Consider the following 20,184-nt stretch of genomic DNA (forward strand, 5'->3'; position numbering starts at 1 on the left):
CTGTAATACTGATATCTCTGACTTCATCGTCTCCCTCTCAAACTGCAGGGTGAATTCTATCATATTATGATCACTATCTCTTAAGGGTTCCTTTACCTTAAGCTCCTGAATCAAATCTGTTTCATTACACAATGCCCCATACAGAACCCTTTGTGGGCTCAACCACAAGCTGCTTTATAAAAGCATTCTATAAATTTCCTCTCTTGGGATCTAGCACCAACCCAATTTTTCCCCAATCTACCTGCACATTGAAGTCCCACATGAATATTGTATGTTGCCCTTATTACATGCCTTTTCTATTTCTTCTGTCTTCTGCCTGTCCTTCCTCACAATCTCACTACACATGCATCTGCTTGTATACCAGTTGCCCCATCCTCAGCCCTATCGCTCCAATTCGCATCCCTCCGTCAAATTAGTTTAAACCTTCCCAAGAGCTCTAGAAAATCTGCCTAAAAGAGAAAAAGTAGTGAGGTAATTGCATATTCAGAAAGCTGATGGCAGAGGGAAAGAAGCTGTTCCTGAAATCTTGTGTGTCTCTGTCATCTTCTGGTTCCTGTACCTCCTCCTTGTATTAATGAGAAGAGGGCATGTCCCAGATGGTGAGGTTCCTTAATGATAGATGCCACCTTGAGAATCCACCTTTTGAAAGTGTCCTCGATGGTGGGGAGGCTAGTTCCCATGATGGAGGTGGCAGAGTTTACACCCTCTGCAGCTTTTTCCAGTCCTGTGCGGTGGCCCTTCTATACCAGAATGTGCTGAAACCAGTCAGAATGCTCTCATAGAGTCACAGAGAAGTACAGCATTGAAACAGGCTCTTTGGCCCATCTAGTCCATGCCAAAATCATTTAAACTGCCTACTTCCATCGACCTGCACCATGCCCATAGCCCTCCATATCCCTACCATCCGTGTACCTATCCAAACTTCTCTTAAACATTGAAATCGAACTCACATGCACCACTTGTGCTAGCTGCCCATTCCGCACTCTCACAACCCTCTGAGTGAAGAAGTTTCACCTCGGGCTCCTCTTAAACTGCATCTGCCATCTTTTTCAGCCTATTTTTCCAGTGATGCAGATCCCTCTGTAAGCCATGATAGCCATCCTCTACACCCCTAATTTTGGAGTCATTCACAAATTTGCTGAGCCAGTAAACCACATTATCATCCAGATTATTGATGTTAGAAGAGAAACAACAACAGATCCAGCATTGATCCCTGCGGCGCACCACCAGTCACTGGCCTCCAGTCAGAGAGGCAACCCTCTACTACCACTCTCTGGATTCTTCTGCAAAGCCAGTGCCCAATCCAATTTACTGCCTGTTTGCTGAGTGACTGAACCTTCTTGATCAGCTTCCAATTCAGGACCTTGTCGAATGCCTTACTAATCGTAGACATATACGAGAGTCTCTTCAAGCTCCTAATGAAGTATATCCACTGTTATTCCTTCTTTGTAATGGCATTAATAAGGGCCAGGCTAGATCTTCAGAGATGTTGAGACCAGGAATGTGAATGTAGAAATGATCATGATGGCAAGCATAGACGTGATGGGTTGAAGGGCCTCTTTCTGTTCTATACATGTCCCATGGGGATGGGTGTTGGGTGTGGAAGTGGGGCACCTGGGAAAATCTGGGGATCTTCCAAAGTTAGGTGTTCCAGCAAGAAATCCCTTAGGTGAAACTTGATGCCTTTCAGTGGGCTGAAGGAAGGTTTACACTTCAGGCTTGGAAAGTGAAGGGTTAAATCGAACTTTGTCCTGGCAGCTGCTCTTGTCAATCAATGTCCTTTAGCTGCAGGCGGTGTTCAAGTGTACTGATACCTGATATACAGTACTTGACTGTACCATTTGGGAGCTGGTTAGGCAAGCAGACACTTGATCACGCACACCTTCAAGCACCAATGGTGGTGGAGCATTGACCTTGGTCCTTCTGATCAACTAGGCCATTTGCGTGTGCTCAGAACAGCATGGTTTGCATTGGAAATGAGGTTGAGGGGAGTGCAAGTGTGATAGGGTAGTTCAATACTCACTCGAGTCCACATGAGTGTGGCACTTATCTCCTTTGTCCCTGTCTCAAGTATGAGGAACTTGGCATCTATGTAGAGGAATAAAGAGTTAACATTGGATGGGAACTCAACAGGTCAAGCAGTGTATATGGAGATAAATGAAGAGTTGCACATTCCCATTGGCTGGGAACTCAGCAGGTCAGGCAGCATCTACGGAGAGAAATTAAGAGTTGATGCTGGATGAGAGATCAATGAAACTTAAAATTTGGGGTGTGTGGCAAGTGCATAAAGACACAAGAGCAACAAAAGGCACAAGAGCAACAAAAGTGAGCCCACCACGGGGTGGGGTGGGGGGGGGCAGGGGGTGTGAATTTGAATTAATGGTAATTATGTGGAATGGTTGGGTTTAGTGCTGAGCCTGGAAGGTTGTGATGTGCTGGGTTGGAAGACAAGTCCCTGAGTTTTCATTGCATTTGTCTGTTGTCATCTCAATGAACCCCACAGCTCTGGGACATTTTGAAATGCCCTCTGTTACAACGTCCTATCCCTGTTTGTGAAAGGCACTACCTAACGAAACCCTCTTCTCCCCTCTCTGCCCTTTAGCTCTCCTTTACCCCTCACTGCCTATCCCCTCTCTTTATGCCTTCCAGATACTCCCCTCTTCTCCCCTGCACCCGAGCTCCAGCTCTCCTCCCTCCTTAGTACCTAACCCCCCTCTTCATATCTTCCTGACCATCCCCTGCACTCATTCCTTCCTCCCCCACCCCTCCCCTTTCCTGGCTGTGTATGTGTTTACTCACATTCGGTAAACTCCCTACAGTTCTCAAATGCTCTGATGGTCTCTGCTCCAACTTCAGAAATCTCTTCAAATCCTGGCAACCAGCACCATCCAAACCATTAAACCAGATCGTTCTGTTCCTGTAACTTCTGCCACACTTTTATTTCCTGTTACGAGCTGCATTTTCATAAATCTGTCCGGTGGCTTTAATGCATCAGCTGGAAATGGAACGGCTGAACAGTAATGGCTTACATCCCCTGAGCTGATTTTATTATTGGGAACTTTAATATGGTCGACCGAGTCAAAATTTATGGAGACAAAAATTGCATAAATTCAGGTGACACAGGTTGGAGTAATATGTTGCTGTTTCTGTGAGCTTACTGTCTCAGATTTAGAAATGGCTTTGGTCTACATGAGATCACTGCCTGGTCCACCTGTTCCCATTATATTAATGGTAATAATTCAAGATTGAAGATTGTTTCATGTCATTTCCAGTACACAAGTGTAAAGGTGGATGAAATTTTTGTTACTCCGGATCTGGTGCAGCACCTAAAAACACACAATAAGATGAAGGACACAATAATAAAAACCACACTAAATCTAACGACATGAGATAGCTTGATGACTGACAGGAAATGAGAAAATAGTGGTGGTTGGAGGTGTGGAGGGGTGAGTTGGTGGTGGTGGTGTTGTTCAGTTTTACTGCTTGGGGAAAGGAACTATTTTTGAGTCTGGTGATCCAGACATGGATACTACGTAGCCTCCTCCCTGATGGGAGTGGGACAGCCAGTCCATGAGCAGGGTGGGTGGGATCCTTCATGATGCTACTGGACCTTTTCTGGCACCTTTCTGTATATATGTCCATGAGGCTGGTGAGGGTGATGTGTTGGGCAGTTCTGACTACCCATTGTAGAGATTTCCTGTCCACTGCAGAGCAGTTTCTGTACCGTGCAGTGATGCAGTTTGTCAGGATATTCCCTACTGTGCATCTGTAGAATGACGGGAGTGTGGATTTGCAAAGTCCAGCTCTTTTCAGTCTCCTCAGAAAGTAGAGGGGTTGGTGAGCTTTGTTCACTGTGTAGGATGTGTTCTGGGACCATGAGAGGTTGTGTGTGATGTGCACTCCCAGAGCTTTGAAACTGCTTGCAGTTTTCGCTACTGTGTGGCTGATGTAAAGAGGGGTGTGAGTTCTCCTGAAACTGATAACCATCTCCTTCCCCTTGTTGACACCGAGGAAGAGGGTTACTTGTCCCTTAGCTATTTGCCTATTAGCTTCACGATTAATTTTATGAATTATTCTCTTAGTTGGTTTATATTGTCACCTCTACTGAGGTAACAGTGAAAAGCTTTTATCTGTGTGCCATCTAGACATAATTAGATTGAAGTAGTACCAAAGGAATGCAGAGTGAAGTGTTACAGTTGTTAAGAATGAGCAGGTATGCGATAAGGTGCAAGGGCCTTCATGAGGTTGACTGGGAGATCAAAGAATTCATTGTTAGCTGTGAGAGTCCTAGTACAGAGGTACAAAATAGAAGCTGTCCTTGAGGTCGCTAGTATGAGTTCACAGGCTTTTGTATCTTCTGCCTGATGGAAGGGAAAATGACCAGAGTGGGAATTGTCCTTAATTATGCTGGCCATACCACCCAGGCCATGCTCTCTTCTCACTGCTGACATCAGGAAGAAGGTACAGGCACCACAGGACCCACATCATCAGGCTCTAGAACCAGAGAGATAACTTCACTCAGCTTCGCTTCCCCATCACTGAACTGTTCCCACAGCCTATGGACTGACTTTCAAGGACTCATCGTCTCATGTTCTCCATTTATTGTTTTTTTTTATTATTATTAATTCTCTTTTCTCTCCTCTACTTACAGTTAGTTGACTTTTGCACATTAGTTGTCTTGAGTGTGTTTTAATTGATTCCATTGTGTTTCTTTGTAGTTGCTGTGAATGCCCACAAGGAAATGAATCTTGTTATATATAGTGACGTGTATGTACTTTGATAATACACTATTGGGTGGCAGGTCAATCTAATTGCCTTATGGAATTACTCATCCTCTTGCAGATGGAGACGGTCGAAAGCTACGAGGCGCGATTCAACGCAGCACGGAGACGGGACTAGCTGTTGAGATGCCGAGGAGGACCATGCGTCAAGCCAGCCACGAGTCCATTGAGGAAAGCATGAACAGCTATGGATCGGAGGGAAAGTGAGTATCAGAATGGAATAGGCTGTAAACTGAACCAATGCAATTGTTGCTGTCTGATTCAGATTCAGCTTATTTATCACACGTATGTTGGAACATGCAGTGAAATGCGTCGTTTGTGTCAACCACCAACTCAGCCGAGGGATGTGCTGGGGGCAGCCCGCAGGTTTTGCCATGGATTCTGGTACCAACACAGGTGCCCACCGTGCTCGGCAGAACAACAAGCAACAGCAAAACAAGTCCCATCTGTCCCTCCCTCCCCTCTCCTCCCCTCCCATCCACCCACACACAGCCACAGTCCCTTAACCTTAGGACAAGCTGTCTTCGGCCTCCAGCAGGCTCGTGGGTTTGCAGACATTGTGCCTTCAACTTCCCCAGCAGACTCTCAGAGATTTGCAGCCTCTTGGCTTTGGCAATCAGAACTATAGTTCTGGGCTTCGCACTTCGTTATTGGTCCGGATGATAATCAATGAGGACCCGTACTACAGTTCTCATGCGTTGGAGTCACCAGTGACGGGACTCCAAACCAACTCTTCCTCAATTTCAAAGTTTTACAACATAATTGCCAATTAGAATTTATCAAGCAATCCTCACAGAGGCCAGATCGATGGTTGAAGGGTCTGTCTCCCATTCAGATGATACCAGCATCGGGATACACACACTTGAAGCTTCTCTTCACCCTGATGAGGTCTTTCTCCCCTGGACCACTGAAGTCCTTCTGAGTAAGGAGAACATCCCAGAGAGCTGGCATGAAAAACGAGGAGTGGGACTAGACTATTTGCACCCTGGAGGCTGCTCTACCATTCAGGACTGTGGTCCAACGCCGCCGCCTCGGGCAGTGAGGCAAGGACAATAAATTACCATAACACATAGGAGCCAAATTAGGCCATTCAGCCCATCAATTCTGCCCTGCCATTCCATCATGGCTGGTTTGTAATCCCATTCTCCTGCATTCTCTGCATAACCTTTGACTCACAGAACTTATCAACCCCTGATTTTCTTTAAACATACCCTATGACTTTGCCAATTAATTCCACAGATTCACCACACTCTGATTAAAGAAATCCCTCCTCCATTTCTCTTTTAAAGGGACGTCCTTATATTCTGAGGCTGTGCCCTCTGGTGCTCGACTCCCCCATGACAGAAAACATCCTCTACAGATCTACTCTAAATAGACCTTTCAATATTCGATGTGCTTCAAATGTTGGCCTACAGGAGTGTAACATCAGAGGGCACAGGGTTAGGATGAGAGGGGTAAGATTTTAAAGGGATCAACGGGACAGCTCCTTCACACACAGAGGGTGGTATGTGTGGAACAAGAAAGTGGTAGAGATGTACACAATTATAATAGTTAAAGAACAATAGAACAGGTACATGGTTTGGAGCAAGGATTCCCAACCTTCATGTCATGGATCAATAGCATTAACTAAGGGGTCCACGGACCCCCATGTTGCAAACCTCTGGTTTAGAGGGATACGGGCCAAGTGCAGGGAAATGGGACTTTCTCTGGGTCAGCTTGGACAAGTTGGGACTAAGGGCCTGTTTCCATACTGTGTTCCTCTGAGTGAAGGACCAGAAGGCGGTGAATCTGTGGAACTGGTTGCCACAGGCAACTGTGGAGGCCAAGTCACTGGATATATTTGAAGCAGAGGTTAGTAGGTTCTTGATTAATCAGCACCAGTGGTTACGGGGAGAAGGCAGAAGAATGGGGTTGAGAGGGATAATAAATCAGCCATGATGGAATGGTGGAGCAGACTCGATGGGCTGAATGTCCTAATTCTGCCCCTATGCCTTACGGTCTGGTACAGACAATGTTAGATATCAGTAAAGTTGCTGAAAATAAGTTTCACAGTTGGATGTATAGCAATGTCCATCTGCTGTGAAACGTATTCAGATATGTCTTCTCTATTGTAGATGTTTAAGAATTAATAATTAGTCGTTCTTAATAGATGTATGAAATATTGTATCATTTCTTAATGCATGCATTACTAAATGACAATAAAAAGAGGACTGCGTGTCTTCATAATCTAATAATCTAATAGAAGATTAATATAGAGATCCAATAACTAGAGAGCAGTTGGTATTATCACTATTTCTCAGGCCTCTGCAAACATAAATTGGCTAATTCTGTTCCCAAGTTGTATGTCTAAATGGGCTGAATGGCCTTTTCCCTGCTGTGTGACTCTGTGACCTGCCAGATGTGCTTAGATCTGAAAACTCGACCTCACAGTCAGTGACCAGAGCTGTGACTGCTCGCCCAAGCAAACAACAACGAGGATCAAGGGAGGAGGCAGTAGGGTCTGGTAGGGACTGGAGGCTGCCTTCGGGGAGGCTTTAAGGATATACTCAGGACACATTACACCAGAACAGACATACTACTTGAGGGCTGAGTTTCAAGATTCAAGATTGTTTGATGTCATTTTCAGTACATAAGTGCAAAGGAGAATGAAATAATTGTTACTCCAGATCTGATGCAGCCCAAAACACAATTAGATAAAGAATATAATTTTAAAAAACACAATAAATATAAATACATAAGATATCTTATGTACATTGATTGTTCATAAAGTAATGCCAGACACAGGAGAGTCTGTACATAAGGTGGTTGACAGGAAATGATAGTGGTGGTGGGAGGGTTAATTTATTGTCTAAAGAATCCAGATATGATCCTAAGGATAGAATGGGTACTTCTTCACGACTGAGGTCTGACAAAGATGCTTCTCCCAAGTTCGCTGCTGAATCTATTTGTTCCTTTTGAGTGTTCATGAGGATTTACTCTGGTCCTCATTCAAGTGAATGGACAGCATTTCCACTTGGATGAGGACCAACATAAATCCTCCTGAACGCTTGAAAGGAATAAATAAATTCAGCAGGGAATTCAGAAGTATCTTTATTCTGGAAGTGAAGGGATGCAGTGTAAATACATGACAATTGAAAGGGTTAAACTGTGAGGACTGATTGCATGGACCAAGCTCGTAATTCGTCCAAGAACAGAAGATTAAGGGATGATCCCATTAAGATTTATAAATTCTTACAGAATTTGAGTAGACAGAAATGATTCAGTCTGGCGAGGGAGGCCAGAACAAAGAGCCTCGCCCAAGCCCACAGGGAAAACAGACCCTCACACGAAGGCTGATGGAGTTTGCAAGCCTTCGTGCACAAATGAAAATTGAGAATCTTTGTTTGTAAAGGATTGACAGTGGCACAGATCTTTCAGCTGTGGCTCAGTGGGAGGAAACCGGCCTCTGGGTCAGGAAGCTGTCCCGCTGGAGACTTGAACACAGCAATTTACGCACCCTTGTGGCCTCAAGATTACCAGCTCTTTACTTACAAACCACAGCTTCAGTCTTCAATTACAAGGGGAATCACAATCAGTTAAACAAGACAGCTGAGGAATGGCAAAACTGGCATTCAATTTGGTAAAGTGCAACGTGTTGCATTTTAGGAAGTCAAACACGAATAGGACATTCACAGTGAATGGTTGGGACCTGGGGAGTGTTGTAGAACAGGGAGACATAGGGATATACATATGTACATGGCTGTCTGAAAATGAGTCACAGGTAGGCAGGGTGGAGAAGAAGTCAAAATTATTATCGAAGTATGTATACATCACCAAATACTACCCTGAGATTCATATTCTTACAGGAAAATGAAGAAATACAATATAATTGATGAAAAACCATGCACAAAGACAGACAAGCAACCAATGTGAAAAAGATGACGGATTGTGAAAATGAAATAGTGTTTCCATACAAGGTTGTGATGCAGCCGGTTAGGATTCTCTCTACTGTGCATTTATAGAAGTTTGTCAAAGTTTTTTGCATAAAATTCGGGTAAAGGTTTCCCTTGGTGTTGCTGAAGGGAGAGTTTCAGAATGTCGACCATATTGCACTGAAGGATTGGCAGGACAGGGTGATGCACGTGTTAGAGGAGACTTCTTTGGTGGTGACATTCCATGCACCAGTGACCAAAGTTGCAAGTTTGAGATGAGTTGCTTGACTGAGAGTCAGAATCAGGTTTATAATCACTGACATATGTCATGAAGTACATCGTACCCCTCTCCCCCACCTCTTTGATTTTTTTTTTCCTTTCCAGTCCTGATGAAGGGTCTCGGCCTGAAACGTCGACTGTCAATTCATTTCTGTAGTTGCTGCCTGACCTGCTGAGTTGCTCCAGCATTTTGTGTGTGTTGCTCTGGATTTCCAGCATCTGCAGAATCTCATGTTTATCTCATGTAATCTGTGGTTTTGCGGCAGCAGGACAGTATGATACATAAAAAATGTTAAAGTTACAATGAGAAATATAAAAGGATTAAATAAGTAGGGCAAAAGTGAGGCAGTGTCCATGGGTTTGTTGTCCATTCAGAAATCAGGTGGCAGAGAGCAAGAAGCTTTTCCTGAAACAATGAGTGTGGGTCTCCTCTCCCCCCTTCCTTGACGGTAGCAATGAGAAGAGGGCATGACTTGGATGGTGAGGATCCCTAATGACAGATGCTGCCTTCTTGAAAAACCGCTAGTTCCCTCAGTGGAGCTGGCAGAGTTCACCCCCTCTGCAGCTTTTTCCGGTCCTCTGTACCAGGCAGTGATGCAACCAGTCTGAGTGCTCTCTGCAGTACACTGGTAGAAATTTGCCAAATCTGTTGCATTCTGTGTCTGTGCCACAATCACTGTGCGTCGGTCATGGTGGGAGTGTCTCATTTTCTCTGTGTTTAGAGCCTTCCCCTCTCTATCCTATCATCTCTAATCAATTTAAAACATCCCAATTGGATGATCTGTTAATCCCCACACAAGGGGATTACTAGCTCCACTTGTGTAGCCTGTCCATGTAGTTAATCCTGTCTACTGAGATCTGGTGAATCTGTGACCACCAGCTTTAGTGACCAAAATCACCGGGACCTACACGAGGGCAGACTTTGCAGTCTAGCACTGAAACAGCCATTCATCCCAAATCATCCCTGCTGTTCTCTTTGCCTTGTCCTACATTCAGTTCCTTCCTTCATACTTAGAGTTTCCCCTTCAGTCCATTTCCATTTTTACCACAATTATTGTTTGTGGCGTTAAGTCGCCTATTTTCAGAACCAGAATCCCAATCAGGTCTAATATCATTGACATAGTTTTTGCCACAGCATTAGAGCACAATACATTAAAAATTGCGATAGAAAGTATATATAAGAATCAATTAAATGGACAGTGCAAAAAGAGGAAAAAATAGTGAGGTTGTGTACATGGGTTCATTGTCCATTCAGAAATCTGATGGTAGAGGGTTAGAAGTTGTTCCTAAAACATTGAGTGTGTGCCTTCAGTCCCCTGTACCTTCTCCCTGATGGTAGCAATAAGAGGGCATTTCCTAGGAGATGGGGTCCTTAATGATGGATGTTGCCTTTTTGAGGTATCACCAATGGAGAATGTTCCCGATGGTGGGGAGGCTGTTGCCCATGATGGAGTTGGCTGAGTTTACAACTTCCTGCAGCTTTTTCTGATCCCGTGCAGTGCCCCTCTATACCAGGTGGTTTTGCAACTGGTTAGAATGCTCTCTATAGTCCACCGTGTACTGTGGAATTACGTTAGCCTACAGGAGAGGAGATTGTGTTGGTCTAACCCTTCATCAAGCAACCCCATCACTTCACACGAGATTCTGCAGATGCTGGAAATCTGGAGCAACACACACAAAATGCTGGAGGAACTCTTCAGGTCAGGCAGCATCAGTGGAGGGGGATAAACAGTTGATGTTTCCGGCCAAGAGGATTGGGAAGGAGGGGAGGCAGAAGCCAGAATAAGGAGGTGGAGGAGTGGAAGGAGTACGAGCTGGCAGGTGAGGGGTGAGACCAGGTGAGGAAGAAGGTGGGTGGATAGGAGAGGGGTTGGGGGATGAAATGAAAAGCTGGGGTTGATAGGTGGAAGAGATAGGAGGATGGAAAGGAAGGAATCTGATAGGAGAGGAGAGTGGACCGTTGGAGAAAGGGAAGGAAGAGGGGAACCAGAATGGGGAATGGAAAAAGAGGGTGGAGAGAGGATGGAGAAAGTACTAGATTATACATATTGGTGTTCATGCTGTCAAGTTGGAGGCTACCCACATGGAATGAGGAGTTGTCTTTCCCTCCCTTTCTCTCCATAGACGCTGCCTGACCTGCTGAGGTCCTCCAGTATTTAGAGATTACAGTGTGGAAGAGATCTTTTCAGCGCACCGAACCAGACCCCCCAGCAACCCACCTCTGTAGCCTGAACCTAATCACAGGACAATTTACAATGACCAATTAACCTACTAACTGCTATGTCCTTGGACTGTGGGAGGAAACCCGGGCATGCAGAGGAAACCCACACATTCACTGTGAGGACATGCAAACTCCATACAGACAGTGTAGGAATTGAAGTTGTACCTGTAGTAACCGCTGTGTTAGTGTGGTGCCCCATTTTGGGTGTATTACTCCTTCACTTCTCTTTCCATGAGCAAGCCCCTGAAGCCTGTTCACCCTGTCATGGCTCTGGTGTTCTCCTTGTCAATCTTTCTACATGATTGCAGCCTCACATTCTGCACTGGCAGAACCGCACTCGCTTCTCTGAGTGTGCCACAAGCAAGGTTTGATACCAGTCTGGCACTGTTGTACTTTGCAGTCCTGTGTATTGAAATAAACCCTAATCTGTAGTGGCTTTGATCATCAGTACATTTTGGTGATTTATGTATTTATTCTCTAAGGAGTAACTCAGATTAATTTCCCAAGTAACATGTGATGTCATTATTTCATTATCAAAATGTAATGCTTACGTTGGAAACGGGTTACCACAACTTGCCCGATTCTGCCATTCTGTCAGCCTCCTCTCAGCTATCTGTCCCTAACAGCTGATGCTAAAGGGCATAGCACAGAGCAGCATAGCACAGAAACAGGCCCTTCAGCCCAATATATCTATGCTGACCACCTATTATTAAACCTCCTTACAACACAGAAGCATACTGCACAGATACAGTCCCCTCAGTCAATACTATTGTGCTGAACCAATTAAATTGGTCATCAAATGGCCAACTAAACTAACCTCTTCAGCCTATCTTTCCATTTTCCTCACATTCATGTGGCTATCTAAACATTGTGTTAACAGCCAGCACACCCAAGGATGTGCTGGGGGCAGTCTGCAAGTGTCACTGCACTTTCTGGTACCAATACAGTATATCCATAATGTTCAACAGAACACAACAAAACAACAACAGCAAAACAAGCCCTGCTCCTCCTCCCCCACCCCCGCCAAATTACATGAAACAGTACAGCAGAGGACAAGACCCTATGACCCACAGTTAAACGAACAATCAAATATCCAACTAAACCAAACCCTTCTGCCTACATAATGTCCATATCCCCCCATTTTCCTCACATTCATGTACCCATCTAAACATCTGTAAAAACTCCCTAATGTACCTGCCTCTGCCACCAGTACATTCCAGGCACCCACCACTCTCTGTGTAAATAATCTCCTTTAAAATTACCCCCCTCTCCTGAAATGCATGCCCTCTGGTATTAGACATTTCAACTCAGGGTGAAACGATACTGTCTGTCTACTACTCTATCTATGCCTCTCATAATCCTACAAACTGCTATCAGATCTCCCCTCAGCTTCTGTCGCTCCAGAGAAGACAACACATGTTTATTCAACCTCTTGTTATAGCACATGCCCTCTAATCCAGACAGCGTCCTGGTAAACCTCTTCTGCACTGTCTCCGAAGTCCCAACATCCTTCTTGTATTGGGGGTGACCAGAAATGAATGCAATATTCCAGATGAGCCTGACTAGAGTTTTATAAAGCTGCAACAAGACTTCCTGACTTTTGAACTTGGTGACTCAACTAATAAAGGCAAGCATACCAGATACTTTCTGAATCACCCTATCAAACTGTGTGGCCAACTAAAGTGACCCCAACATCCCTCTGCTCATCAAACCAGATACTTTCTGAACCACCTTATCAAACTGTGTAGCCAATTTCAGTGACCCCAACATCCCTCTTCTCATCAAACCAGATACCTTCGGAATTACCCTATCAAACTGTGTAGCCAATTTCAGTGACCCCAACATCCCTCTGCTCATCAACACTGTTAAGGGTCTTGCCTGCATTAATTCTATATTCCTCCGTGCCCACTTATTCTGGCACCCATCCTAAATATTGCTACTGACCCTGCCTCCACCACCACTTCTGGCAGCTCATTCCAGATGGCAATTACTATTTGTATGTGGAGAATTTACCCCTCAGACCCCCCTTCACACCATCTCCCTCTGACTTTAAAATGAAGGGCAGTACGGTTGGTTGTGTGGGGGTTAGTGTAACGCTCTACAGCACCAGCAATCTGGGTTCAGTTCCATCGCTGTCCTGGAAGGAGTTTGTACGTTCTCTCTGTAACCACATGGGTTTCCTCTGGGTGATCCGGTCTTCACCCACTTTCCAAAAATGTGCTGGTTTGTAGGTTAATTGGTCACACAGGTATAAGTGGGCAACACAGGCTTGTTGGGCTGAAAGGCCTTTTAACAAGCTGTATCTCTAAATAAGTGAACCCTTGCAAGGCAGAAGGTCCCGATGGAATACCTGGTAAGGCTCTGAAAACCTGTGCCAACCAACTAGCGGGAGTATTCAAGGACATTTTCAACCTCTCACTGTTATGGGCAGAAGTTCCCACTTGCTTCAAAAAGGCAGCAATTATACCAGTACCTAAGAAGAATAATATGGGCTACCTTAATGACTATCCCCCAGTAGCACTCACATTGACAGTGATGAAATACTTTGAGAGGTTGGTCATGACTAGACTGAACTCCTGCCTCAGCAAGGACCTGGACCCATTGCAATTTGCCTATTGCTACAATAGGTCAATGGTAGAAGCAATCTCAATGGCTCTCCACACGGCTTTTGACCACCTGGACAACACAAACACCTACATCAGGATGCTGTTCATCGACTATAACTCAGCATGGAATACCATTGTTCCCACAATCCTGAATGAGAAGTTGCAGAACCTGGGCCTCTGTACCTCCCTCTACAATTGGATCCTCAACTTCCTAACCAGAGACCGCAGTCTGTGCGGACTGGTGAAAACATCTCCTCCTCACTGACGATCAACACTGGTGCACCTCGGGTGAGTGCTTAGCCCACTGCTCTACTCTCTGTATACACATGACTGTGTGGCTAGGCATAGCTAAAATACCATCTACAAATTCGCTGACGATACAACCATTGTTGGTAGAATCTAAGGTGGTGACGAGAGAGCGTACAGGAGTGAGATATGCTAACTTGTGGAATGGTGCCATAGCAACGACCTAACACTCAACGTCAGTAAGACGAAAGAGCTGAGTGTGGACTTCAGGAAGGGTAAGACGAAGGAACACATACCAATCCTCGTAGAGGCATCAGAAGTGGAGAGAGTGAGCAGTTTCAAGTTCCTGGGTTTCATTATCTCTGAGGATCTAACCTGGTCCCAACATATCGATGTAGTTATAGAGAAGACAAGACAGCAGCTATACTTTATTAGGAGTTTGAAGAGATTTGGTGTGTCAACAAATACACTCAAAAACTTCTGTAGCTGTACCGTGGAGAGAATTCTGACAGTCTGCATCACTGTCTGGTATGGAGGGGCTGCAGCACAGGACCGAAAGAAGCTGCAGAAGGTTGTAAATCCAGACAGCTCCATCTTGGGTGCTAGCCTACAAAGTACCCAGGACATCTTCAGGGAGCGGTGTCTCAGAAAGGCAGCGTCCATTATTAAGGACCTCCAGCACCCAGGGTATGCCCTTTTCTCACTGTTACCATCAGGTAGGAGGTACAGAAGCCTGAAGGCACACACTCAGCAATTCTGGAACAGCTTCTTCCCCTCTGCCATCCGATTCCTAAATAGACATTGAAGATTTGAACACTACCTCACTTTTTAAAAAAATATACAGTATTGCTGTTTTTGCATGTTTTTTAATCTATTCAATGTGGAATTGATTTACTTGTTTATTATTGTTTTATTTATTATTATTTTTTTCTTTGTGCTAGATTATGTATTGCATTGAACTGCTGCTGCTAAGTTAACAAATTTTACGTCACATGCCAGTGATAATAAATCTGATTCTGAAAATACAATTAAATTAAATTAAACTCGTGCCCTCCAGTTTTAGATGCACCTACCACGTGGAATAGACGCTGACTATCTATGCTAACTGTGCTCTCGTGATGCCATAACCATCTATCATATCAACTTCAGTCTCGCTCACTCCAGGGAATGAAGGATTGGGGAAAGGCCTAACCTATCTAACCTCTCCCAATAACTCAAGCCCTCCAAAACAAGCAACCTCCCTCTAAATCTTATGTATTTAATTTTGGAGAGATACAGCACTTCTGGCCCGATCAGTCTGCACTACCCAATTAGACCCGTGTGACCAACCAACCTACTAACCCATACGCCTTGGGATTTTGTGGGAGGAAACCAGAGCAAGCACAGGAAGGATCTACAAATTCCTTAAAGACAGCCGTGGAATTGAACCCCTATTTTCCAGTCACTGGTGCTGTGAATGATTTTGCCAACTGCTATGTTATTGATCTATCTCCCCCCCCCCCCCCCCAAACTGCATGGCCAGTATGCATAACAAAGGTTTTCACTGTAGCTTGATACAATAAACCAACTTACTGTCAATATAAGGTGGTCACTGAGAAATTCAGAAAGAAACTTTTGTTATCCGGAGGGCTGCTGAGAATGTGGAGGGACTGAGGTGAGGAATGTAAATACCAGGTTTATCAGAATCAGATTCAATATCATTGGCATCTGTTGTGAGGTTCATTGTTTTGTGGCAGCAGTGCAATGCAATACATAAAAACTGAAATTCACAGTAAGAAATGGATATAGGAAAGGTAGTGTTCATGGGTTTATTGTTCATTCAGAAATCTCTTGGCAGAGGTGAAGATGCTGTTCCTGAAAAGGTTTAGGGGACGAGAGGAAGAGAAGGTGATGATAAAGGGGTGAAATGAAGAAGGCTGACAGGGTTTATGAGGAGAATTCATGCAAATTAAAATGGGAAAAGCTGTTAGTTTCAAAATCCAAATAAACCCCAGTTGGGGAAAATGTAAATTTCTAAAATTTGGGGGGAAAATTGAGAGCCAGCACAAATGGAATTTGTTATTTCTTAGAGGGTATTCCTTCACATTGAATAATGTGGTGGATTCTTTGTTAGCCGTTGCAATATGTACAACGCTTGTACCTTGTTAAAATATCATTTGGATATCATGGTGGCTATTATGCGTGTGAATGCTGGTGCAGACTGTTTTCCTGCTGCCAGTTCTGACTCATTCCACTACAGCATGACAATATCCAGATCCCCTATTCCCATCTAATAATCGACTGAGAAATATGACTGTCAGACTATTAGACAGCTCCACACTGTTGAGGGGGAACGGCCCATCTAGACCCAACCTATTGCCATGCCAACATACCGTACAAGAAGAAAATGCAAAAGAGTATTCCGCCATTGATTTTGTCTCTCTGCCAGCAGCCATTAAAATCTCCACAGCTTGGTCTGCACCACTGTCTCTAGGGCAACTCTTTCATCTTTCTGTCGCTAATTGAAGCCTCTCTCCAGAGGGGTCGGGAGAGCAGGTGGGATGGATTGATGTTGGTGACAAGCTGCTGGCTGGATAATTCAGCATAGTTCTCAGGATCAGGCAGAGATAAATCTGCCCGCATTGGCAGATGGAATATAGTGTGGGGAAGTGCATGGTCACGCCACTTGGGTAGAAGGAATAAAGGTGTAGATTATTTTCTAAACAGGGAGCAAAATCAGAAATTAGAGGTGCAAAGAGACGTGGGAGTCCTGAAGCATTCCCTAAAGGCTGAGTCATGATAAGGAAGGCAAATGCAACATTAGCATTCATTTTGAGAGGACTAGAATATAAAAGTAAGGATGTAATGTTGAGGCTTTAAAAGGCACTGGTCCAACTGCACTTGGGATATTGTGAGTAGTTTTGTACCTCTTATCTATGAAAAAATGTGTTGACATTGAAGAGGGTCCAGAATAGGTTCACAAGATTTATCCTGGGAATGAAAGGGTTAATGTATGAGGAGTGTTTGATGGCTCTGGGCTTGTACTCATTGGAGTTTAGAAGAATGAAAGGGGATTTCATTGAAGCCTATCAAATATTGAAGGCTGAGATACAGTGGATGTGGAGGGGCTGTTTCCTAGAGTGGGTGAGTTTAGGTCCAGAGGGGACAGCCTCAGAATAGAGTGACGTCCATTGAGAACAGATATGAATTTCTCTAGCCAGGGCATTGTGAATCTGTGGAATTCATTGCCATGGATGACCATGGATGCTATGCCAATAGGTATATTTAAAGGGGAGGTTAATAGGTTCTTTTAGTCAGGATGTCAAAGCTTAGGCGGGGAGAAGGCAGGAGAATGGGGTTGAGAGGGATAATAGATCTGCCATGATGGAATGGTTGAGCAGACTTGATGGGATGAATGGCCTAATTCTGGTCCAATGCTTCATGGTTTTATGAGTGAAGAGATTATAGATTAGATTTATTTGTTTCCCTTGCACTGATGTGTTGAAATGATTATTTGTCACATGCACATCAGAGCATTGGAACAGTGAAACACGCTATTTGCATCAAAACCAGTGCAGTTCGAGGATTGTGCTGGAGGCAGCCTGCAAGAGTCACCATTTATTATTTAATTCTAATTATAAAGGTTAGCTTATTTGTCAGTAGGGTAAGTGTGTACAGTATTCTCCACCCCTCCACCCCAAAGTTAGGGAATCAAGAACTAAAGGGCATAGGTTGAAGGTGAGGGGAGGGGAGGGAGATTTCATGTCCTCTCTGGGCCTTTCTGGTCAGTGGGTCAGGCAGTCAGTGTTTGGGTTGAGACCCCAGATATGGTTCAACACAACCCACAGAGTTTCTCCTGCACCTTATGAGTTGTTTGTAGTGCAGAAGCTTTTATTGTCCGTCTCCAAGAGTGAACAAAGTTCAAAGCAAACTTATTGAATACATTTATAAATATTGAGACCGTGAGTTGCAGATTCCTTGAGAGTGAGTACATAGGTTATGGGAACACTTCAGTGATGGGGTGAGTGAAGCTGTGTAAAGTTATCATCTCTGGTTTGAGACTGTTCCTGAAACTGGTGGTGAGAGTCCTGAGGCTCCTGTGCCACCTTACTGTGGGCAGCAGTGAGATGGCCTGGGTGCCAGGAACCCTTGATGATGGATGTTGCTTTCCTGCAACAGAGTTTCATGTAGATGCGCTTGATGGTGGAAGGACTTTATCTGGGATGGACTGGGCCATACTTTTTACAGGCTTTTCCTCAGTAATGAGGAGGGCTTTACCCAGGATGGACTGGGCCATATCCACGACCTTTTATAGGATTTTCCTCCGTAATGAGGAGGGCTTTACCCAGGATGGACTGGGCCATATCCACGACCTTTTATAGGATTTTCCTCAGTAATGAGAAGGGCTTTACCCAGGATGGACTGGGCCGTATCCACTACTTTCTTGAGGCCATCCATCAGTTTGTTGATTTTCAAGAAGCAACAGACACACCAAGGGGGTCGTTGGTGTATCGGGGTCTATCCAAAATCATTCTTATTTACACAGTCTTATAGAGTCTCTGAGCTGCTTGGCTCTCCTGCAACATTGAAACCTAACTGTTTTGGGCAAGAGTTGCACGTTAGTAAAGCAGCTACAAGTTCAAAGGAAACATTGTGATAAATGGTGAAATTTGCTTCAGAATGTAAGTCACAAATCAGATACACACAGACTAAAATAGTTAATAAGATTTGTGTTGATCAAAAAACAAGGCAGCAATTTAATAATAAATTGCACCGTGCTGGTTCTACAAGAAATGCTTCCATGAGAGCAGCATCTATCATCAGGGACCCCGCCACCCTGCCACCCCGCCATGCTGTCTTCACACTGCTCTTATTGGGAAGTTACAGGAGCTTTAGGTCCCTACCACATGATATAGTGCCGACCATACAACACAGGAGTAGTATCACACCATTCAGCCCATCCAGTCTGCTCAATCATGAATGGCAGAACAGACTTCTCCTTGTAACTGTTAATCCCCTTACCAGTCAAGAACTATTTAAATTAGATTAGATTAGATTCTACTTTATTTTCATTGTGCCGAGTACAGATACAAAGCCAGTGAAGTGCATTTAGCATCTGACCAGAAATGTGAAGAACAGTGTTATTTACAAAATAACTGCGAATAAAAAAAAAGTGCTACAGCACACAAATGTAAAAGTACTGAGACAGTACAATACGGGTGCAATGCTGCTTAGCGCTGTGATGAGAGGTTCAGCAGGGTCACAGCCTCGGAAGGAGCTCGTCCTGTGCCTGCTGGTGCGGGAGCAGAGGCTCCTGTAGCGCCTACTGGATGGGATGAGAGTAAAAAGTCCATGGTTAGGGTGAGATGCATCCCTGATAATGCTTTTCACCCTGCCCAGGCAGCGTTTATGGTAGATGTTCTCAATGGTGGGCAATTGGGTGCCGATAATCCACTGGGCAGTTTTCACCATGCTGGAGTGCTTTGCAGTCCGATACGGGACAATTGCCATACCACACAGAGGTGTAGTTGGTGAGTATACTCTCAATGGTACAGCAGTAAAAGTCCGTCAGTATCCTGGGACAGAGGTGAGTTTTCTTCATGCTCCGCAGGAAGTAAAGGCACTGTTGTGCCTTTTTGATCAGGATGGAGGAGTTCAGGGACCAGGTGAGATCCTCGGAAATGTGGACACCAAGGAATTTGAAGCTTGATACACGCTCCACTACAGTTCCGTTGATGTAGATGGGGACGTGAGTGTAACTCCTGGCATGCCTGAAGTCCACAATGATCTCCTTGGTCTTCTGGGTGTTAAGGGCCAGATTGTTGTCGGCACACCACGTGGCCAGGTGCTGGACCTCGTCCCTGTCGGCCGTCTCGTCATCCCCTCCTGATCAGGCCAACCACGATGGTGTAGTCTGCAAACTTGATTATGGAGTTAGAATCATGTACAGGAATAGAGTCATAGGTGAAAAGGGAGTACAGAAGAGGGCTCAGCACACAGCCTTGAGGCACGCCGGTGTTCAGGGTGAGAGTGGAGGAGGAGAGGTTGCCTCACTTAACAGATTGGGATCTGTTAGTCAGAAAGTCCAAGGTCCAATTGCAGAGGGATACGCTGATACCAAGCTGGTGAAGTTTGGTGATCAGCTTGGAGGGGATCACAGT

The 20,184-nt window shown here is 44.7% G+C and overlaps 1 protein-coding gene across 1 annotated transcript in view; it reads left to right on the plus strand.

Moving 5' to 3' along the window:
- The window catches only part of rims4 (regulating synaptic membrane exocytosis 4), a 234,906-nt gene that overhangs the window by 32,764 nt on the left and 181,958 nt on the right, over positions 1-20,184 (plus strand). Inside the window, exon 2 of the mRNA XM_072244541.1 lies at positions 4,843-4,984. Within this exon, the coding sequence (XP_072100642.1) occupies positions 4,843-4,984 (142 nt within the window). The remainder of the gene's footprint in view (positions 1-4,842; positions 4,985-20,184) is intronic.

Source organism: Mobula birostris, chromosome 2 (assembly GCF_030028105.1).
Source record: "Mobula birostris isolate sMobBir1 chromosome 2, sMobBir1.hap1, whole genome shotgun sequence".
NCBI lineage: Eukaryota > Metazoa > Chordata > Chondrichthyes > Myliobatiformes > Myliobatidae > Mobula > Mobula birostris.